The 21,816-nt window shown below is 37.0% G+C and overlaps 1 protein-coding gene across 3 annotated transcripts; it reads left to right on the top strand.

Moving 5' to 3' along the window:
• The first annotated feature begins 437 nt into the window (after window positions 1–437).
• Window positions 438–21,513, top strand: trim2a (tripartite motif containing 2a). Of its 3 annotated transcripts, none has more exons than XM_024259892.2 (12): window positions 438–555; window positions 13,155–13,333; window positions 13,707–13,944; window positions 14,117–14,268; window positions 14,372–14,552; window positions 15,751–16,474; window positions 17,915–18,018; window positions 18,305–18,472; window positions 18,674–18,842; window positions 19,333–19,403; window positions 20,012–20,152; window positions 20,277–21,513. In XM_024259892.2, the coding sequence occupies exons 2-12, from the start codon at window positions 13,200–13,202 to the stop codon at window positions 20,427–20,429; spliced, it is 2,235 nt and encodes a 744-aa protein (XP_024115660.1). In that variant the 5' UTR covers window positions 438–555; window positions 13,155–13,199; the 3' UTR covers window positions 20,430–21,513. The 3 variants fall into 3 exon arrangements, with proteins under 3 accessions (XP_024115660.1, XP_024115658.1, XP_024115659.1); XM_024259890.2 differs by lacking the exon at window positions 438–555 and adding an exon at window positions 5,561–5,694; XM_024259891.2 differs by lacking the exon at window positions 438–555 and adding an exon at window positions 10,431–11,364.
• Window positions 21,514–21,816: the final 303 nt, after the last annotated feature.

Genomic DNA, 21,816 nt, shown 5'->3' with positions numbered 1-21,816 from the left:
TGAAAGATATTGAAGAAATTAGTGTGTGTAAAAAAACATGTTCAGAACAAAGCAACAGCTGGTGAGTCTCTAAAGTGCTGTTTTATCAATGATGTTGTTCCAGGTCAGTGATCTGGCTTTAACCCTTTAGTTTGTTCATACATTCTTCACAACAGGCCAAGTAAGATTACAATTCTATCTCATGAACCTGAGGTTAAACATTATATTTTTAATTGTACTGAATCTAACTTTTTAGCAACATCAATAATTTAGATGTATCTGTTGAAAACATGTATTTCAAAACAGACCAGCATATGACATAATCCCACATAAATAATCCAAAAGCCTCCAAACTATTTTTATATGAATCTATATATTATGAATGAGATGAACCCTCCCACCTCTCATGTGCCTTCTGCTTTCTTTTTTTTTTTGGTCTGGCCCTTTAATAAGGAGGTGGAAGTGAGGTTGAGCTGTTTCCAGCCCAGCTCCAGAGTGGACGGAGGGAGACCCGGCAGTGGTTGGTCTTTGCAGTCCTGTGATTCATGCGTCAGTGTGCAGGAGGATTGCGTGAAGGTTAGTAAAAGCATCTGTATTATACTTGTTTTCTATTGTCTAATGCTTTTAATGCAATCAGTAAATGAATAAAACTGTCACCTCTACAGTGTGCTGGCTTTAATGTTTGAGGCAATGTTAATAAGTCTTTTATTGTTTTATAAAAAGAGATAAAACCTGGAATAACAAATGTAACATCCACCATTTTTTAATATAAATTATTAATACAAATAGATTATAAAGTTAGTGACTTCTATTATAAAAAGTCTGATATTCATATTACAGATAGGGTGATTTGCGTAACTTTTTCTCTTCAAACATTTAAATCATGTTTCAGTTGCATTTGTCAATGAAAACTTGTTCATTAGAGCTAAACTACAGAGACTGATGTGTGACTGTATTTGCCGTCCATCGGTGGATGCTGTAATCCTGCTGATCTGAGAAGCTCAGACGATCAGAGTCTCTGGATGCTCTGATCTAGCTTTAGTCATCCCTCAGTTTTTTTCAGTTGTGGCTACATGAGAGGCCCCTCAGTACAGGGAGTGATCCTGCAGAAAGCGATGTGACAGAGCTGCATACCTCTCCCACCGCTGCGGTCCACTGAGCTGCTGCAGCTGCGAGAGCACATCCGTGTGTTAATTCTGCAATGATTGTAGCTGAAAATACGTCTGGAGTGGGGGTACATGGAACATGTCATAATATGATACAATATTTCACTATTTTTTTTTTAAATTATGACTTAAGAATTATCTGAATATGAATAGATTTTGCAGAAAAGTAAAATTGTAAAATTTATGTTATTTAATAAACATTAAGCACTGCAACTGTATCTCATAAACACATTGCTTTTACCCAAGCAAATTCATGGTGCTTTTCTTTTGGTAAATTAGGAAATATTTTAGAGGAAAACAAAAGTAAGACTTTTATTTAATTAATAAGACCAGCATTTTAAATCAATACAAGTATTGTCAAATAAAGCATTGCAATATTTCACTGAAATTATATTTTCTTACACCCCTGGTCTGTATAGACATTGATCTGTCATATTTACCTGTGTAAACCTCTGTTGGGAACCTTTTAAGTGAGTCAAAGTTCTTTATCATTTCAATTTGGAGCCAGGTTTAGCTTTCAGACAAATTGTATGTGCACTATGACCTAATTGTCAAATTCAGACAGCCTCTCCATCACTGATGTGTCATTTGAAGTACAGACTTGTAAAGGTGTCAGAGGTGATACTGGAGCTGTGTGAATGTGAAGGATGCATGTGTGAAAGGAAACAGCTGATGTCACTGAGACTGAACTGTGTGAACGCACTCGGGTCTTCTGTTTGTTCTGTGTTAAATGTTAAGGTTTGGGGGCAATAAAGAACTCCCTGTACACTGATATAGTTATTAACTGTAAGATACTCAGGTCAAATACTTGCCAGTACGCTTGAAAGATACTGCTACATAAAGATGTTTTTTTGCCTATTTTATTAAGGAAAAAGTTATATTTTGGAAAATAGTAGTTTCCGTATTGTATTTACTTGCAAAAAAAAGAAAAACTGAGATTTTCAGATATTTATTATGTGTTGCCAAAGGGAAAACTGTTCACACTTAACAAGTTTCCAATAATCAGTTTATAATTAGAAACCATCGTTAGTTAATACTTAAGTAATGCTAATGAGACTTTTAAACTTTTATTAAAGTCCCACTCTGATCATCTTATGATCTATTTTTAAAGTGTCCCCAGTGGTCTTTTAGTTATAATTATGCTGTTTTTAGCCAAATTTTTAAAAACAGTGTCGTCTTCTAGGACAAAGTTTCTGCAGGACATAGTTTTTTGCAGAGCAGCTGGAATTAATTAGAGATTCACCTCTGAGTTGTGGGCGGGACTTCTGGTATGAAATAACCCCCCACTTCCCATCATCAATATGATTTTCATATAGATATATGAACTAACAATGCAAATATAATGCTAAGAAATTCTATAAGACAACTTTTATTACTGCTTTATATATGAAATAAGCAAGATTGAGTAACAAACACTAGTTAACTGCCATCTAATGCATTTAGTAATACAAGACGATCCATAAAAGGGTCTGTTTGCACTTTATTTAATAGTTTAAAAAAATCTTACTTATGCATTACTTAACAATAAAAATTAGTTTTAAAAGTATTACCTAGTTATTAAATTATAACCATAACTATAACAGGGAAAGACATGTTCTTTTTGTTGTTTTGTGATTCAATAGATCTGTTTACTGATTTTTCTATGAATAACAGCATTCTTCTTTTAAATCTACATTTGTAGCATTCAAATTTTAAGTCATACTCTCATGGAGGCTAAGTATGGAATATGGTATTCAAGTAGTATCAAAAAAAAAAACTTTTGGCACCAGAGCCATATCAATTTGAACATTAAAGTATTGAAATATTTTCTTTTCTAAGCTGGCATCATTTTAACAAACACCTGTAGCAGCAAATCTCACAGAACAGTTATTTTAATTGAAGTTAGAACTTGATAGTCCATTTAGTAAGAGCTTACAGTTAGCAGCACCAGGCTAATAGTACCTGAACTAAGAAGTAATATTTGTTATATTTTTAACATTCTTAGGGCTACTTTTTCTAAACAGCAAATAAGCACCGGAAGTATGTAATAGTACAGAGGACCAGGTGCTTTATAAACCAGAGTTACTGCCTCTGAACAAAGTCAATTCTTCATTTGGGTGCGTGCTGCCCAGCAGCAGTTAATTAACATGATTGGCATGTTTTTTCATTGCCCGTTGACTAGTTGTGGTATTCAGGCTAAAGCTCCTTTAGGCCTTCTGTTCTGAACTGCTGCACTGCGACACTTTCACCTTCCAGGATCAGTGGGCTCATCCAGTGAGCCTGAAGCTCCATCATCAGTGAACATCCTCTAACTTTGTCAAGCTGCAGAGGATGAAAGGGGGAGCTGGAGCTTCATTTGTGGAGTTTCCCTAGCATATTTGATAGACATCAACCTGTCGAGTTTACAGGTCACAGTTTTCCCAGCACCACTTTGTTGCCATTAGATTTTTTTAGTATTCAGTCGCATGTAAGACCAAATATACGCTTCTCAAAACCTAAAAGAGTACACATCACCACCCAAAGGACAGACTCCTGTCATGAGTCATTTTCTCTCCTGAGTTTCTATTTTAGGACAGAAATTGTCCTAAATTACTCACTTGTGCTGTAAACAGAACTCAACAAAATAGGCACAAATTATCCAACCTTCAATTTGCATAAAATTGTGAAACTTTGTTAGAAAAAGTCTTCAGAATCCAACATTTTGAGGACCCATAGATGTAAAAAATGAACAAAAAGATGAAATGTCTCTTTTAATTTGTCTATTGCTGAAAAATGATCTGGGATATAAGTGGTATAATCTGCTTAAATTATTATTTAAGTTTGTGACTACCTTTTGTAAAGTAAAAAATGGTACTCAACCAGCAAAATATTTATTAAAGTGTGTTTACAATAATAAATTATCTGCTTAAACTCAAGAAAAATAATAAATATATCCCACATTATCCTGTGAAACAGTTTCGTTTTTAGTTTAGTTCCTAAACCCTCCAGACCAGCAGTCTTAGATTCCATTTAGCTCCAACTTCTGAGCCAGACACATCCCAAATGATAATAAAGAAAGGAATAGAAAATCAAATTCCCTTTTTTCTGTTTCCATACTCGGCCTTCCTGTACTGAGTAATCCACTTAACAATGAACACAGAGAAAACAGATGCATTCTGATAATCACTGGAAAACCCTGTTTGCCGCTTGCCAATAAAATGTCAAGAGATGGGAAACCCTCTGGAGACTAAGTGCTGTGTTGTTCTTCCTGCCAGGGGTAAACAGTGAAAATGTGCAGACAACAGAGGAAGCCTGGTGTTAGGAGTCGGAACAGCACTTCCTTTCACTGTTGGGTGTTTTTTGAAGTGGACCAGAAGTTCAAGAACGTTATAAATTCTTAAATATTCTTATTTTATTCTTTGCTATTGATTATAGCATTTTGACAGTCAGGTCAGCTTTTCTAGAGGTCGTTAAAGATGTACTCCAATGAATAGATGTATCTTCTGTGTTTTTAGCGTGTTCCAGTAGCTTTTTTCTCAAGATGGAAGACAGATTAAAGATTAAAACTACATTTTCGAGGTTTTCTTGATTCAAATCGTGATGAATCAGGTGCAGATATAAAGCACAGGTTTGTGACCCAGCAGTCTCCCTGCTCTGTTAGAAGTTGGATGTATCCATTTAAAGACTAATAGATCCATGTAAGTCTTTGGTTTCTTTGTCTAAGCTTCCATCAGACTCAAAACTGCACCGCTGGATAGCTTTGATATTGCTTGCTCCGTTTTTGCTACCCTAATTTTCACTTATGTTAACTTAAATTAACAGGAGAGAGTGTTAAACAAAGGAATGATGGGATATCATGATGGGGTTACTTTCATGCCAACAGTCAATTCAGAGGCAAATTTCTGATGAAGTCTTTAGAAAATATGTTTTGAATAACAACAAAGGCTTTTTAATTTTGGCCAAAAACTGTAAAATCATAATTAAAAGATCACTGTAAAGAATTTTGTGATTTAGATTTTGTGATGACGCTTACACAAGCAGGTTGTAATGGCAGTCATGGAGTTCCTCTTTCACTTTATTTGCAAATACTTTCCAGATAATTTACAGTCAGTGATTATTTTTGGTTTCAATGTTGTATTTTTTGTCCTGACTTCCTTCATTAGAGATTTACAGTTTTATTACTAAATTAACCACACTTTTTACTGTGGCATCTCTTTTATGCATATTTAAACATTTAAACATTTTAGATGTACACATTACAAATACAGAAAGTTGGGACGTGGACAATATTGAGTTTCTTATCTGCTCCTCTTCCGTGCTTGTCAGGACTTCTGCCCTCTCTGGGGTTAAAGAGCAGCGCATGCGTGAAAGTCAGCCTCCTCCAGCCTCCTATTGGTGCCTGGTTTGCTTGTACTCCACCTTAGGACCCTCCCCCTTCACCTCTGCCTGCTCAGTGACTCCCCGTCAGTCTGTTTGGATTACTCTAACAGCTCAGACCTTTCACATGCATCTCTGACTGCACACGCGCCACAGCATATCAAACAGGAGAAGGATTGAGTGTCAGTGATCGAGAAGCAACCATGGAGTTCAAGTAAGTTGTAACCTAAAGATGAGGAACTTTCATAATTACGATAAAGAATTTATTATAGAATGGTGGAAACATGTTTTTGGATGATGAAAAAATTAACAAAAAATATGATTTTTGAAGTTTTAAGGTTTTTTTCTGAAATTCTTGTGGGCTAAAATTGGATTGCTCCAACATATCACTCAAATTCAGATGTTCACTGACTGAAACTTCTCATTTATGCTCAAAAAAGTGCTTGTGATCATTGTCTGAGAACTTTTATTTCTTTTATGTGATACTCTCCGGTATCTGTTCATCTGGTATGAAAGATGTGTGTTTGTATACACTTGTTTCACAGTTCCAGCATGCAATCTTCAAATGAAAGTGTGGCTTTCATGCATCACTTGCTAATATAAAAAAAGGCTTCAAAATGTTGTAAAGTTAATGATGTATGCAGTCTCATTTGCTGCATCGTTAAACTTTGTATGACTGGTCTTTTGAGGCACACAGAATTCAGTCTGTATTATGGAAATAAATGCATTAAAATAGCTGTAATGGATCACTAAAACGGCCCTGGTCATAAAATATAACATTAAAATTGCAGAACAGATGTTAGTTATCAATATTAAGCAGAAGCTTTAATGTTTTTTTGTGTTGTGTCATCAATATGATTAATTAGCAGCTAAATCAAAAGCTAGAAACGACGTTGAATGTGGGTGTCACCTATCACTTCTGTGAATTCTGGTTGACAGATGTGCAAGCATGGTCAGTTTCTAGTGTTCTTACATCTGAGGACTTCAGCTTCTGTGCATGCTCTCGTTCCCACACACACACACACACACACATGCCTTATCATCTGCCCCCAGAGTGCATGGTTGACAGATAGCCGACTGACGCACTGACTCAGGGTTTCTGTTCACTCTTTGCTCCGTTTTATTCTCTGAGGCATGTAATACAATCAGACAAACATTAGGAAAGGGTAATGGTGGCCACACAAATCTTGTTTTTTTGTTTCTTAAGCTTTCCAAAATAAAAGTTGTAGATTTTTAAATGTGAAGTAGTAAAATGAGATTTGATGATGACAAAGGCATAATCTCTGATCATTCTGATGCTTTAGATTACTTTGAGCCTCTGCTTATTTCTCAAGGCTGTGACTCGTGCTCCCATAACACGGTGATTGGTGTCATGACCAGGGTCACCACAGTTTGACCGTTTTGGTTCACATGATGACATTAGCAGGCTCCAAGTAGACAGGCTGAACAATAAATGCAATCAGCCTTTCTTTATAATGAAGATATGATATCAGCTTTAGTTGCAGTTACCGTATTTTCCGGACTATAAGTCGCGGTTTTTTTCATAGATTGAATGTCCTTGCGACTTATACTCCAGTGCGACTTATATACGAATTTTTAATGAGATGAGATATGGAGCGTAAGTCTAGAGTGCCCTCTTATGGTGATCTATGCAATTACTTTATTTACTTTATTTACTTTAGTTATTCAGACGTGACACAGAGGACTAAGAATTTAAGGGATTTAGTGATATGGAGTGAGATTGCGTGCAATTAATTACAGTAAAGATACAAAGTTGATGAGTTCTTGAGGCTATAGTTAAATAAAACTGTTATGTTATATAAATGCTACACCTTTTCGTTTTTTTCATGATGCTAATATGTGTTGACACATATTCAGCCTGTTCTCTATTCACTTATGAATGTTATAACTTACCTTCCAGGATGATGTAATGTCATTTTTTTCAACCAGTTTGTAAAATAAATTACTTGAAAAAAATGCGACTTATACTCCGGTGCGACTTATGTATGGTTTTTTTCTTCTTCATTATGCATTTTTTGGCCCCTGCGACTTATACTCCGGTGCGACTTATAGTCCGAAAAATACGGTACTTGTTTAAGTCCATATTATCTGCTCCTGATTGCAGTGATCTTTAGACCAGTGGTCTCTAACCCTTGTTAGTGACCACCCTGCATGTTTCGTCAACCACCTGATCCAGCTAATCAGGAGCAAAGAGAGAAGGGTCTCCTAGAAAAACCAGCAGGATCAGTGTGGGAGATCACTGGTTTAGACAAAGCAAATGAGAGACAGATAAGTTGGAGGTTGTAGGAGTCACAGAGCTCCAAAACTGCTTTTGTGAACAGAGTGTAACAGAATTTTTGAGAGACAAGCAATCAGACTGTTTTGTCATGAGGGAAATCAGATCAAGTTGGAGTCAAAGTGAACCACGACTCAGCACTCTGTGGTAAATATGCAGCCCCATCTGTAATGTTTTGAGGCAGTTTAGCAGTTTTGGTCCTAAAATCAGTTTTGACAAATCAGAAAATATCATGTTTTGTTGATTAGCAAATTAAAACCTTAAGTGAAAAGCAAGTTGCACAAATGTATGCTTAAATTATTGCTTTAGGCTTACATTTGATTATATATGACCATAATGTTTCATTGGATAATGACTTTGGTTAATTGCAACACTATTAGTATGTTTATCCTTACTTTATTAGATTGTATTTGAGGTCTTAACTTGGCTTTGTGAGCTGTTGCACAAGACGGTTAGACGGTTTCCTCCACTCTGTTATAAGAATCCTTGAATTTCTTGTTAATCAACAGACTTTCATGCACAGCCAGGCTGACAACAGAAGACAAACTGGAGATAAGACGAGTAACGGCTCAATAATGATCAGAGAAATTGCTGCTACTTCATAGTTGCTTTTGCCTTTGTATTTTTATTTTGGATTTTTTTTTATCAGGTCTTAAGTCATTTGTGCAAACACTTTATTATTTTTTTTTTTTAAAGATTTTATGCATGCAAATCTCCCCAAAGCTGAACTTTAATAAAGTTTTTAAAAAACACAGCTGGAAACCACAAGTATTGCCAAACTGAACAATATTCCACGTGTTATCTATGTTTCTTAAGTGTCTGACCTCAGCTTTGATACATGCATAAAACACAAAAAGATCAATGAAGCACACAACCAGACAAATGATCTGTTCAGTCGTTGCTGCAGTTGTTTCAACATGGCTTATTTCTTTGATGACCATTTAATAAATGTTTGTTTTTTGTTCTTTTTGTCAGCACCACTTGAATTAAACATTGAATTATGTAAATTTATTTAAAAAAAAATACTTTTTTAATTTTATTTGTAAAATAACAGGAAATAAATACATCAATTTTATAAAAGTGGATGGAGAAACATTTAAAGCCATGGTCATCCCTGAGGTAAAAATCATGTTTTAAAGCAGTATTTGGTTGATTGTATTTATTCAAATTATACCATTTTCTTGGCTGATAAAAGGCATACTCACCAGGTTGAAGTTTTTCTTCCAGTGTCAGCTGACTGTCTCTGTCCATTCTTCTAAAGCTGAGGGGTTGTGATGTGGGTGTAAAGCACCTAAACAGGTTAGATCACAGTGTCAGTCTCTACCCCGGAGCTGTTGTTGTTCTTTTGGCTTTACTCAGCCTTTCAAAAATGTACTTTCATTTTAAATAAATACGGTTCCTGTGAACCTGGAAACTTCAAAGCCCGGCTTTTAATTATCTTTACATATTTTGTAATTATAACTGAGAAAATAGCTTGTTAAAGAGAACAGATCATGTAATAGTTTGTGATCTTTACATTATTTCCTCCATGCAGATTTGATTACTATAGATTTTGGGATCAGCATCAGAATGAGTTTAAATTCTTAATTTTCTTCTCTTTTAAATAATAAAAAGAGAGCTGATGGTTCTTGTTGTTTGTTACAGAAGTGGTTTGATCTGACAATGGAAAATGAGGCATGAAAATTTGCATTATACAAATCAAAACAAGTCCAGGTCAATCTTTTTTTTTTACATGTATCTAAAAGTATTTTGACCTCCAGAATGATTGAACATACATTGTAATTGTTTTTCCAATAATTTATCGTTGAAAAATGTTTCTATTTTTATTTTTTTTTTGCAGTATTCTTTTGATTTCTTTGTTGCCTTTGGCTTCTTTGTGTCTCCAGGGTTGAGATCAAAGCTCTTTAGCAGGCTGACTCATCACGCATGCTAGAGCCCATTGTGCTAACAAAGTTTTTGATCTGAGAATTTCACTTTTTCCAGGATTCCCTAGTAATCGCCCCCATTGCTCCACTCCACACCCTCCAGTTACCAAAATGCTTTTCTTACAATTAAGTAATATTTTGTTTTGTGATAAAAGTAGTTTAAAGTTTAACTTACTGACATGCTTGTTTTTAAGATTAGTATTTCTGCAGCAGAATTTTTTTTCTAATTCCGATTAGGACTTAAATGGCAACAAGAAGATTGTTACTCATATAGCAATCTTAACAATTCATTTAAGAATTTGGTGCTTTTTTTATTGATACTGTCTTCTAAAGTTTAAAACATTAGGATGCATGAAAAACATAGTTCAGTTTACTCCAACAAAAAATAAAAACAATAAAGACTTTTATATGCTCATGAACTAATATTGCACTATTGTGAAAACATGTTTCTTAGGCTGAGAATTAAAAACACAGATAATGAATTAATGTGGCAAATTCTACACAAATGGATCTTTCTGTCAGTTTAGATTTGTAAAAAAAAATCCATCAAATTGTTCCTTTTTGTTTTAGATTGTGCAAGAATTTACAGTCATCAAACTGTTCTGGATATACATGAACAACAGATGTTTAATTAACAAAAACACAATAATCCAATTAAAAGTGCATGTTTCCTTTCAAAATGTTGGATTTGTTTAGAGACCCACTCCAAATGAAAACTGTGTTTTTTCCCCATGATTGAGGACATGTATAACAAAGATGCTAAAACTAATACTAAACTAAAACTGCATTTCTGAGTATGGCTTTATTCAAATCATTGTCAATCAGAAGCAGCTGATGCAGTGAGCGGTCCACAAGCTTCCTGATCCGCCTCCCTCTAAACATGTCTGCATCCTTCTCCCCAACACTAACCACCCTCATGTCCTCCTTTACTATGAATCTCCTCTTTCCTCAGCATCCATCAATAAAATCATCTCAATTTTCTTCCCCGCATATATCTCCAAAACATCTAAAGTGAGCTGTTCCTCTGGATGCAAAGGACACATCCCACTTTCCAGTGTTCCTTCTGCTTATCTCTTATACTGCTCCCAATGGCACAGTGACTCAGCAGCTTTCACATGCAGCTGCACTTACAGAGAACACAGTTGCATCCCTATTGGCTGTAGAGGTACCCTTCAAATGCTGTGTTTTTTTGTTTTTTTTTCACCACCCAACCAGACTAAACTTGCTCACACAGTCCTGATGCGTTGCACTTTTACAGTGAGTCTCTGCAGTGAAGCAGCTCTGACTTCAGAGAGAGGAGACAGGCTGAGCCAGAAAAGGATGAGAGGAGAGGAAATGATGAGGAGGAAGAGGAGGGAAATGGGGAGGGGCAGGAGAAGATGATGTAAAGCTGAAACACAATCTGGCTCAATCACCCCCCCTCATCTTTTGCTCACGTGTGCGCATAAACACTGGGGGAAGCTCTCTCGCTCCCACACAGCCTGGAATCTCATGTTTGACTCCTCTCTGCTGATGAGATCGAGGTGCGTTTTCACGTCAGGATTGCTGTGACTTTAGAGGCGTGTTTAGTGCACGAACCTCTGTCACTCACTGGATCCACTAGTGTTTACAGTTGTGTTCTGGAGCGGATGATGCCTGTTGATCTGTCCGTTGAAGCAGCTGTGTAAGTCCTCTTCTAAATAGTTGTTCCAGTTTTTTTTCTCAGTTGTGTTCTCGATTTATTTTAAAAGCTGCAAATCACTGTGTTAGGCGTGCCTCTCTCTGCATGTCATAGGACGACTCAGTCCAGCAGGAATTATTCCGCTTAGCTGGTGCAGCTCCAGTTATGTAAGAGTGGAGCTTGCTGTGGCTGCTGCGACCTTGTGCTCTTCTGTTATGGCAGGATTTAGGATTTTTCTTCCAGCAATTGAGTTTGGATTCTGCAGGGATGAGCTAGGTGGTTCTTAAATGCTAACATCACCATGCTTGCTCTAAATGCTATCGTCACTATTTCTAAAATATTTCAGGTTTTATCAGCTAATGTTCCCTTTTTCCCCACTCTCGAGCCAACTAAAGCATTAAATTCTAAACAGAAGGAGTATGAAGAATGAAGAGAAGAAGGAAGAACACTCCCTGAGGGGTTCCTGTCAGTGGCAGAGGTGGCCTGTTTTTCTCCCCCTGTAGCATCAATGTGAAGAGACAATAAAGGCACTGACACACTTTCTGCATCTCTGCTAGCTGACAGACAGAGTTACTGGAAAAGCACAAAAGCAACCCAAAAAAAAAGATGTTTCAGAGTAAAACAGGAGACAAAAATGGACGTGATGCCTGCTCGGATAAAACTCTGATGTTTTGGTGTGAAGGACTCATCCGTGCTTCTATGAACAGAGTGCACTGCTTTTACTTTATCATCAACTATTTATGGCTTAAAAGCTTTATGACAAACACTCGACTCCGGTCCAGCTTACAGGCTGCAGCTGGTGGCTTCCTCTTTCTTGTGGACAAAATAGACTGAAATAGTAAAGAAAAGAGTCAGGCTGTAGTAACCAGAAAAGGTAACTGAGTTCTATGACCACCATGAACATCATGAAGGAAAAGTGATGTCAGAGCATCGTTTACAGCTTCAACTCTTCTGGGAAGGCTTTCCACAAGATTGAGGAGTGTTTTTATAGGAATTGTTGACCATTCATCCAAAAGCGCATTGGTCAGATCACACACTGATGCTGGTGGAGAAGGTCTGATTCTCAGTCTCCACTTTTATTCATCTCAAAGGGGTTCTTTTCAGTTCGGGTCAGGACTCTGTGCAGGCCAGTTCATCCACACCAGACTCTGTCCTCATGTCTTTATGGGCTTTGCTTTGTGCTCTGGTGCAAATACTTTATGCTTTTTTAAACCTGTGCAATACTGGTATGAAAACATTCAGCACACATAGATTTCCTGCTTGTACTTTTACAATTAAAATCTACATTTTAACATTCTTCGCAATTTATGCAATTTTATTTTAGTTCCATAGAAATGCACTTAACACTTACGCACCATTGGTATCAAAATTTTCAGCAACAACATTTAGCAAATTATTCACACTAGCATTATCACAGGTAATGCAACTTTTCTATTTTAACTTTAAGCTACAAGAATAGTTTTACCACCAGAAAAACATGTTCACGTTATTTCGCTAAAAAGACAGATTTCCAAATCTTGTCACTGTTTTTGTTGTTTTTTTATCTTAAAAAATGTAAACTTTTTGTTACATTGGTGCAGATTGTGATCACTTTAGATAAGACTCAGTGCCACAGCAAGATTAAAATATTCCGTCATATCACGGTTCACTTATTTACATTCAATGAGAGACTAAAGAAAGATCTTTATCACCCTCAGATTTCCACTCATCTCCATGACGTCGTCACGGTGATCATGTGTTCTGCCTTTCAGTTTTTTCCACACGTGCATTTACTTCTTTGTTTCACTCTTTAGGGTGCAGGATAAGAAGAACGTGTGTTCCCATGTCCCAGTTTTAGGATGGCCAGTGAAATCTCCTCTATTCCCAGTCCTGTTTTTCGCCAAATTGACAAGCAGTTCCTGATCTGCAGCATATGTCTGGACCGCTACGAAAACCCCAAAGTCCTGCCCTGCTTGCACACCTTCTGTGAGAGGTGAGTGGAGTTACTGAGTTATATTTATTTAATTCCAAATGATCCTTCTGAGAGATGCATTTGACCATTTTAAGCTTTACAAGATTCAACCTAATCAAATTGGGAAAACACAACTCCTACAGCTAAATTAGCATCTCCTCTCATACAGTGTCTGCACACTCATTGAGAGATGCCCCATCAAAACTAGTTTCAGGTATTTGGTTCCTTTGATTTGCAAAGCAAATTAGAGCAACCACATTGTTAGGCATGTCCTGTGTTTCACCTTTAGAGAAAAGCTTCACCTTAAAGAGCCTCAAAATGTCCTAAGATTTCTATTCCTGTTGAAGAAATTTAAAAAAACACGTGTTTTCTGTTGTATTCTCTCCCCTTTTAGGTGCCTGCAGAACTACATCCCCGCCCACAGCCTCACTTTGTCGTGTCCCGTTTGCCGCCAGACCTCGATCCTGCCGGAAAAAGGTGTGGCGGCATTGCAGAACAACTTCTTTATCACCAACCTGATGGATGTGCTGCAGCGGGCGCCGGACAACTGCAGCCAAGAGGACGCCATTCTTAACAACATCGCCTGTGTTGCTACAGGTCAACTGCTGTCCTGTCCCAACCATGGAGGCAGTGTGAGAACCACTCATTCCAATTAGTTAACATCAAACATCTACCTAGTGGAAGTTTATCCATGGGATCAACAAGTCTGCTGTGTTCATTTAGAGCATAAATATTCCTGATTGGTTCTAGATCCGACTTAATGTAAATGTTTGTTGTGTTATCTTCTCGCTTCCTCTAATTTAGGTCATGGAGTTTTACTGTCCTCCATGTGAGACAGCCATGTGTCAGGAGTGCACAAGTGGTGAACACGGAGAGCATCCAACTGTGCCTCTCAGAGATGTCGTTGAGCAACACAAAGCCTCACTGCAAGACCAACTTGATGTTGCCAAGAAGAGGTACAACTGGACCTCTTACACTGAATCATAGTATTGATTAGGGACACGTGGATCTAAGTCGGACTTTGTTGTATGACATCTAACCTCTTCGTGTTGGCTCCAGGTTACCAGAGATCGACTCAGCTTTGCACATACTGTCAGAGATTTTGCAACAACTGACAAATCAGAAGAGCTCCATTGAGGATGACATCCACACAGCCTTTGATGAGCTGCAGAAGACGCTCAACGTCCGGAAGAGTGTCCTTCTCATGGAGCTGGAGGTCAACTATGGTCTCAAGCAGAAGGTGAAGAACTTAATTGTGACATTTAGATTGGAGGTCACATTGCTGGAATATGCTTTAGCTCTGTTTCAGTTTTAGTTTATAAAGTTGTTCTTAACCCTTTTACCACCCACTTAGTTGCCACATCTGTCTGTCGAGGACTCAGTTGGTTTGATAGGTGGAGTCAAGGCAGCACATATACACCACTCCAACCACCTATCCAATTACCTAGTTGGCACAAGAGAGCTCTGTCAGTCCTTTTGGGATTTTCATCACATGGGCAGCTAATGACTTACAACTCACTGACTGGTGTGCTATCAACACACTGGAGCCCAGGGGAATGTCGTGTATAAGTCAGGTGAATCCATGCAGTATATTGGTCAGGAACATTTGAGTGTGTCCATAGAATACAGTCGGGTTTTGGTCTTCAGGAAGGATTTGTTAAAGCTCTTTCAATCCCATTATGTCTACATGTGTCCTCTTTGCCTACCAGTATTTTCACAGTTGTTGAAATTGAAGCAAAAAAGAAAAGTATTTGTCAGTCAGATTCTTCAAGTTTTAGGCAGAGAGAGCTTTAAGGTGGAAACCTGGTTGGAACTTCCAGCATGACACTAGTGATCACAAACACATCATACAGGCAACAAAAAAATGTAAAAAGGCATTTCAAGGTTCTGGAGAGGGCTAGCAAGACTCTGAGCATCAGTCCAAGAGATAACCTGTGGAGGGAGATGAAAGTCTGAATCAGAGCTCTTGAGAAGATCTGCATGGAGGAATGGACCAAAATAGCAACTACAGTGTGTGAAAACCTGATGAAAACTTACAGGAAACATTTAACCTCTGTCATTGACAACTAGGATTGCACTGCAAAGTATTGAGATGAAGTTCTGAGATTGACAAAAAACTTGTTTTTAAATAAATGATTTAAAAGGGGGAATTTCCTGAAGCATTTATTTAAATTTTATTTCTCACAGTTGAAGTGTGTATATAGTGAACATTACAGGCTTCTCATCCTTTAAGTGAGAAAATTTATAGAATTGGCAACTAACAAATACTGTATCCCTCTCCGTACCCATTTTTGAAATCGCAGATGTTGACTTAACAAAGAAAATCCAGAGGATTTCACATAATAAATGTTAAGAAATGTAACTATAGCGTCAAATTTTTGTGAAGAAGTACATACTTGTTAGACCTAACAACATACAACTGGTGTGTTCTTGTGTAGGTACTTCAAGCCCAGCTGGATACTCTGCTGCAGGGGCAGGAGGGCATCAACAGTAGCTGTAACTTCACCGAGCAAGCCCTGAACCATGGCACAGAGGCCGAGGTCCTCCTGGTGAAGAAGCAGATGAGTGAGCGTCTCATGGAGCTGGCCAGCCAGGAGCTGCCTCTACAGCCCAAAGAGAACAACCAACTGGACTTCCTTGTGGAAATAGAGGGACTAAAGAAGTCCATCCACAATCTGGGAACTATTGTGACCACCAATGCTGTAGCATCTGAAACTGTGGCAACGGGAGAAGGCTTACGGCACTGTGTGGTGGGAGTGCCCACTTCCATCACAATAACAACCAAGGACAAGGATGGAGAATTGTGCAAAATGGGCAATGCACTCATCACTGCTGAAATCTCCCCACCTGACTACAGCAAGGACAATGGAGAAATACTGGATAACAAAAATGGCACTTATGAGTACATTTTCACTGCTGTAAAAGAGGGTACTTTTAACCTTTCGCTGCGGTTATACAACCAGCACATCAAAGGAAGTACCTTCAAAATTAAAGTCATCAAATCCATAGATGCATGTCCAAAATCTGACGGGACGAAGAAAAGGTTAAAGTCTCCCGGTAGTGGACACATTAAGCAAAGGGCCATCAAGAGGCCAGCTAGTATGTACAGTGCAGGGAGGAGGAAGGAGAACCCTATTGAGGATGACCTCATCTTCAGAATTGGTAAGAAGATTTTCATTACATTTATGTAAGGGAAAATAACTCTAAATGTGTTGTTATGATTTGAACCATATCCAACAATAATAATAACATTGCCCAATCATTGTGGACTTTTTCTCAGTTTAATTTTGTGAAGTATGTAAGACATTTTTAAAGGCAAAACTAACAAATCTCTATCCAAATTTTTCTAGGAATGTCTTGTACATTTGTGAAATATAGAATCACTGTGGTTTCAAATTATTTTAAGTTTTTTAAATTTTACAAACCAATATTGATGCAGCCCGATGAGGTCCTGCCTGCCTACTCCACTGCAAAAGAAGGTAGCCTAAAATATGAAAAGAAAACTAATCTTAGGAAGAAAATCCATAAAAAGTAGTAAAATTATGTGTCCTCATAAGTCATTTTGTCCTCAAGTAGTCATTTTACTTAACAAGAAACTGAATCAGATAAAAAAAAAATCTAGAAAATAAGCTAAAATAGCCAACTGCTAGATAAGATTACTTGAATGTTATACAGTCCAATAATAAGTATTTTTTGCTATTTCTAAGAAAATGGTTTTTAGTTTTTGAGTTTTTATTTCCCTAATTGTAGTTTGTTAGATTTACAATGACAAAAAATGTGTAAAAAGTGGAAATGACTAATTTTAGAACAAAATGAGAATACCACCTTAATATAATTTGGTCAATCTTAATTGATTATCATACAATTTAAAAGTAGCTTTTCTTCTTAGATCATATTTTTAAATTTTTTGTTTCCAAAATAATGACTATAAATGCCAATCTAACTTGTCAACATTTATTACAAATTAAAAATAACAATCTTAACTAAAATTTATTGCACATGTTGAGTTTTAAATCAAGTTTTTCTCTTGTCAAGAGTAAAAGAATTTCTACCAATTTCAATGATAATAATCTCCATATTTTAGATTCTGTCTCTTAATGAGACAAAAACACAACAAATGGTTTGGAGAAAAGCTTGGAAAGGTCTAGTGCAAGAAAATGTTAAAACAACTTAAAACTTGGTAAAATATTCAAAGTGTCTGATCAAAAATTAATCATTTTAAATAAGATTTCAAATCTTATTCACACGCAGTTTTCAAAATACGTGCTTCAAATCTGCAAATCTTTGCATTTATTAAATAGTTTGCAGTGTAGCTTAAAAGCATTAAGCTAGCATCTCATAATTTCCACCAAAAGAAGGATTTTTATTTATTTTTTTGGTGGTTTTGTTAGTTTGTTAGCACCAATGAGGGTTAAAGTACAACTTCAAGTTTGTCACAATTCATTCCAATGACAATATTAGCTCGTTTTAATTTAAGCACATGCTGGTGTTTCTCATATTAGCTTGTTGTGTATTATAAAGTACTTAAAATTTGACCAAATTCAGAGGCAACAAGCCTATTCACACAGCTGTTCCAACACAGCAGTGCTTTATGTTCTACAGGCACAAAAGGAAGAAACAAAGGAGAATTCACAAATCTGCAGGGAGTGGCTGCCTCATCTCTGGGGAAGGTGCTGATAGCAGACAGCAACAACCAATGTGTCCAGGTAAAAAACATATGTTTCCACAATACAAGAAGTAAGTCAAACCTGCTGTGCTTTCTCTGCTGCACCCGTGGATTTCTAAGGGTGCGGTGCAACATTGTGGCCTGAGAAATTCCAGCGATGGTTTTGGATTTGACAACTAAACATTATAATATCAAAGTACAGCTGCCTGGTAATTTTGTTGGCAATAAAAAAGGCAGAAAGACAGATAATAAATCTTGGAGACAAATCCCCTCGACAATGTGTGTTAAGTTTTTAACTGTTTACTCAGATTTGTATCTTGTTGTAGATGTTTTCAAATGACGGCCAGTTCAAAAGCCGCTTTGGGATCCGGGGCAGGACGCCGGGTCAGCTGCAGCGGCCGACGGGTGTGGCCGTACACCCAAATGGAGACATCATCATCGCTGACTATGACAACAAATGGGTCAGCATATTTTCAAGTGAAGGCAAGTTTAAGGTAAGTCCAAACTTTACTGTTTTTTTTTTTGTTGTTTCAGTGATATAACATGTCATATAGACTTACAGTATTTCAATAAATGAACACATAAAATAACATTTGACATATGTGAAAGAGCATGGATCTGCATAGATAGAGAATGATTAAAATAAAAACAAATGCAGATTTATGCATCACTGAAATGCATGCCTTTCCTTTCAGAATAAGATAGGCTCTGGGAAGCTGATGGGACCTAAAGGCGTGGCCGTGGACAAAAACGGACACATCATTGTGGTCGACAACAAGGCCTGCTGCGTCTTCATCTTTCAGGTTAACGGGAAGCTAGTCACCAAATTTGGCAGCCGAGGAAATGGTGACAAGCAGTTTGCAGGTAAGGTCATATGTAGTTTTTAAATGAATATAGTATTCGTACAAACACATCTTCAAATACGTTTTTTTTTTTTAAGTCACCCAAACTGATGTGTTTTGTATTCAGTCACTGGAGCACTATGGGTGTTTTCTGAACACCAGCAGTGTCACAAACAGGCAGACCGCTGGGTGCAAGTGCAGCAGGTTTATTTGGCACAGACAGGAGATCAGGAGTGAAACACAGCAGAAAGTCCACAAAGCTAAATCAGGGTCAGGCAGGCAGAGAGCCACAGTAGCTGGTAGTGAACAGTAGCTGGCTACAGCAGCCCTGTGACTCCCAAAAGATTTAAAAATGAATGCTAGTGTGTGCAAAATAAAACACACTGCTACACAATATATTCCTGATGGTTAAAAGTCCAGCTTGAACACAAACAGGATGTTCGTTTGGCTTGATTCAAACAGAGAGTTTGACGGTGGTGTGGAATTCATGGTGATTTCTGTGTTTGGTACAGGCCCTCACTTTGCTGCCGTCAATAACAACAACGAAATCATCGTGACCGATTTCCACAACCACTCTGTCAAGGTGAGTATGTATTTAGAACAGAAGAAGAGGGACTTAAGTGTCACTCAGATGTGAATAAAAGGGCCAAATAAACTGTGAAAGATTATAATTTATACATTTTAATTCAATACAGTGATGTGGAGATTGTTAAAGACCCGAGTTCTGCCTTTGAAATTAATTACTTTCGGGTAAAATAATTAATTAAAAATTTTTTTTTTATTTAAGAACATATTTTTGGCCAAAATTTCAAACATAGCATTAAAAAAAATATTCAACTCGTTGCAAATAGAGGAAGGAAATGGGAAAAACAAATACATCAGAAGGAAAAATGTGTATTTTAGTTAACAGAAACCATTAAATAAATACATTTCTTTGCATTATTTATAAAGATCATTAAATAAATGAAAGTAAAATTTAGTTCATGTTGACATTTCTTCTCAGTCCCTTTTAGATCATTTTAGGTCTTGAATTACTTTCTCTTTCCCTGTGTTTCCTTTCAAAGTAAAACATATGATCACCATCAAACTAAATCTTTAGATTATTTTGGGTTGTAACTAATATATCTGTGTGATGGAGAGTTCTTCAAATATCCTAACTGTGTTTCTTCTTCTTTAAAAATCCAAATGCAGGTGTTCAACACTGAAGGAGAATTCCTGCTGAAGTTTGGATCCAACGGTGAAGGCAACGGGCAGTTCAACGCCCCCACAGGTGTTTCCGTGGACGCCAATGGGAACATCATCGTAGCAGACTGGGGCAACAGCAGGATACAGGTGTGTGGAGAGTTCATCATCACCTCGGCTTGTTTTCTTGTGTATCCTAGCATACCTTATATAAATAAGACGTGGTCCAAAGATTGAACTACAGTAGCAGTAAAGCTATGTCTTTGTCTCTCAGGTGTTTGATGGCAGCGGCTCCTTCCTCTCCTACATCAACACGTCAGCAGACCCGCTGTACGGGCCGCAGGGACTGGCGCTCACCTCTGACGGACACGTCGTGGTGGCCGATTCTGGCAACCACTGCTTCAAAGTGTACCGATACCTGCAGTAGCTCATGTCTTACTCTGTAAACACCTGTACAGCATATATGTGTTGTTGCTACAGTCAACCACTCATCTTCAAATGGAAACTGTTTAACTTATTTAAAGAATATTTGGATTTTTGTGCCAAAAACAACTAAATAATGTCAGGAAATGAATCATCTTAGACACTCACAAGCTTGCTGATCATTGGCGCTTTTAAGAGTCACTGATAACCTTCTCAGTTTTAGTGTGCTGATTTAAAAAAAACTGGAAATAAAGAAAAATTGCATAATAGCTTAGAGTACCTTATCGCCATAGAAATTGTAAATCATGCTATTTAAAACCTTTGAATCTTATTAAAAGACTGTTCAAATTCCTAATAATTTGCCTGTTCACAAATGCAGAAAATGTTGCATCTCCTGCATTTAATTAGTGGGATGTTTTACAGCATGAAGACATCTCTGAGCATGACGTCTAAATTATCCTGCACAATTTGTATGACTTCAGCATCACTGCTAAAATGTTTATTCGAGCTACTACTATAACTATGATCCCTAAGACTACAATAGTATGAGAAATCTGTTTCACAATTTTCCACTCTACAAAACAATTTATGTGTGTATGTAAAATATGTTTCCATTTGTTCATTTTTATTTTAAGTTTTTATTCATGATCCACTTCTTTCATATTTTGTTTTTTTTCCAAGTTAAAGGCAAGTGCTGGCAAAAAAAAAAAATGCTGAGATTGGATCACACAAAATGTATGAAATGACACCAGAGATAGAGCTTCAATCACCTTTAGCTATTTGTACATGTGCTCTTATTGTATATATGTGTTTTCAATGCATTTTAAGAGGTGTATATTTTAACAAAACCAACTGTCTTCACAGAAAGAAAAGGGAAAAGATAGAATGCACCAAATGTAAATTGTAATAATACCTATGTGTTCCTGCTTTAGAAAACTTAGATCATTTTATTTCAAGCACATAATTGTCAATATTTGTAATTTCGACGTTGATCACTCATTTTCTACACAAACCTGTAAAAGTTTTATTTCATGTTTTTATTTTTCTTCTAATGCCAAGTGAAATTAAAAGTGCCCAAAGAAAACAAATGTGTCTCGTTCATGTAGATGTGCATTAAGTGATCCATCGCCTGTTACCTTTTACTTTAGCCAGCAGACACGTAAACTTTTTTAATTTATTTCAATGATTATAAATGTTTTTATTTCTAAAGAAGTCAATACACACTTTTGAACAGCAGAGGGCGACATTCACCACGGCGTTTTATTTTTACAAGATGCTGCTTTCAATGGCAGTGGAAGAAAAACTACATTAATTACTTTAACCTCTTCCGACACGTGAAGCCTCTTTAACGAAATTATTTAACGTAATGAGATTGCAGTTAGGTAACAACA

The sequence above is a fragment of the Oryzias melastigma genome, linkage group LG1 (assembly GCF_002922805.2).
Source record: "Oryzias melastigma strain HK-1 linkage group LG1, ASM292280v2, whole genome shotgun sequence".
Taxonomy (NCBI): domain Eukaryota; kingdom Metazoa; phylum Chordata; class Actinopteri; order Beloniformes; family Adrianichthyidae; genus Oryzias; species Oryzias melastigma.
The sequence above is the reverse complement of the archived record's forward strand: the minus strand, read 5'-3'. Positions and strand labels throughout refer to the sequence as shown.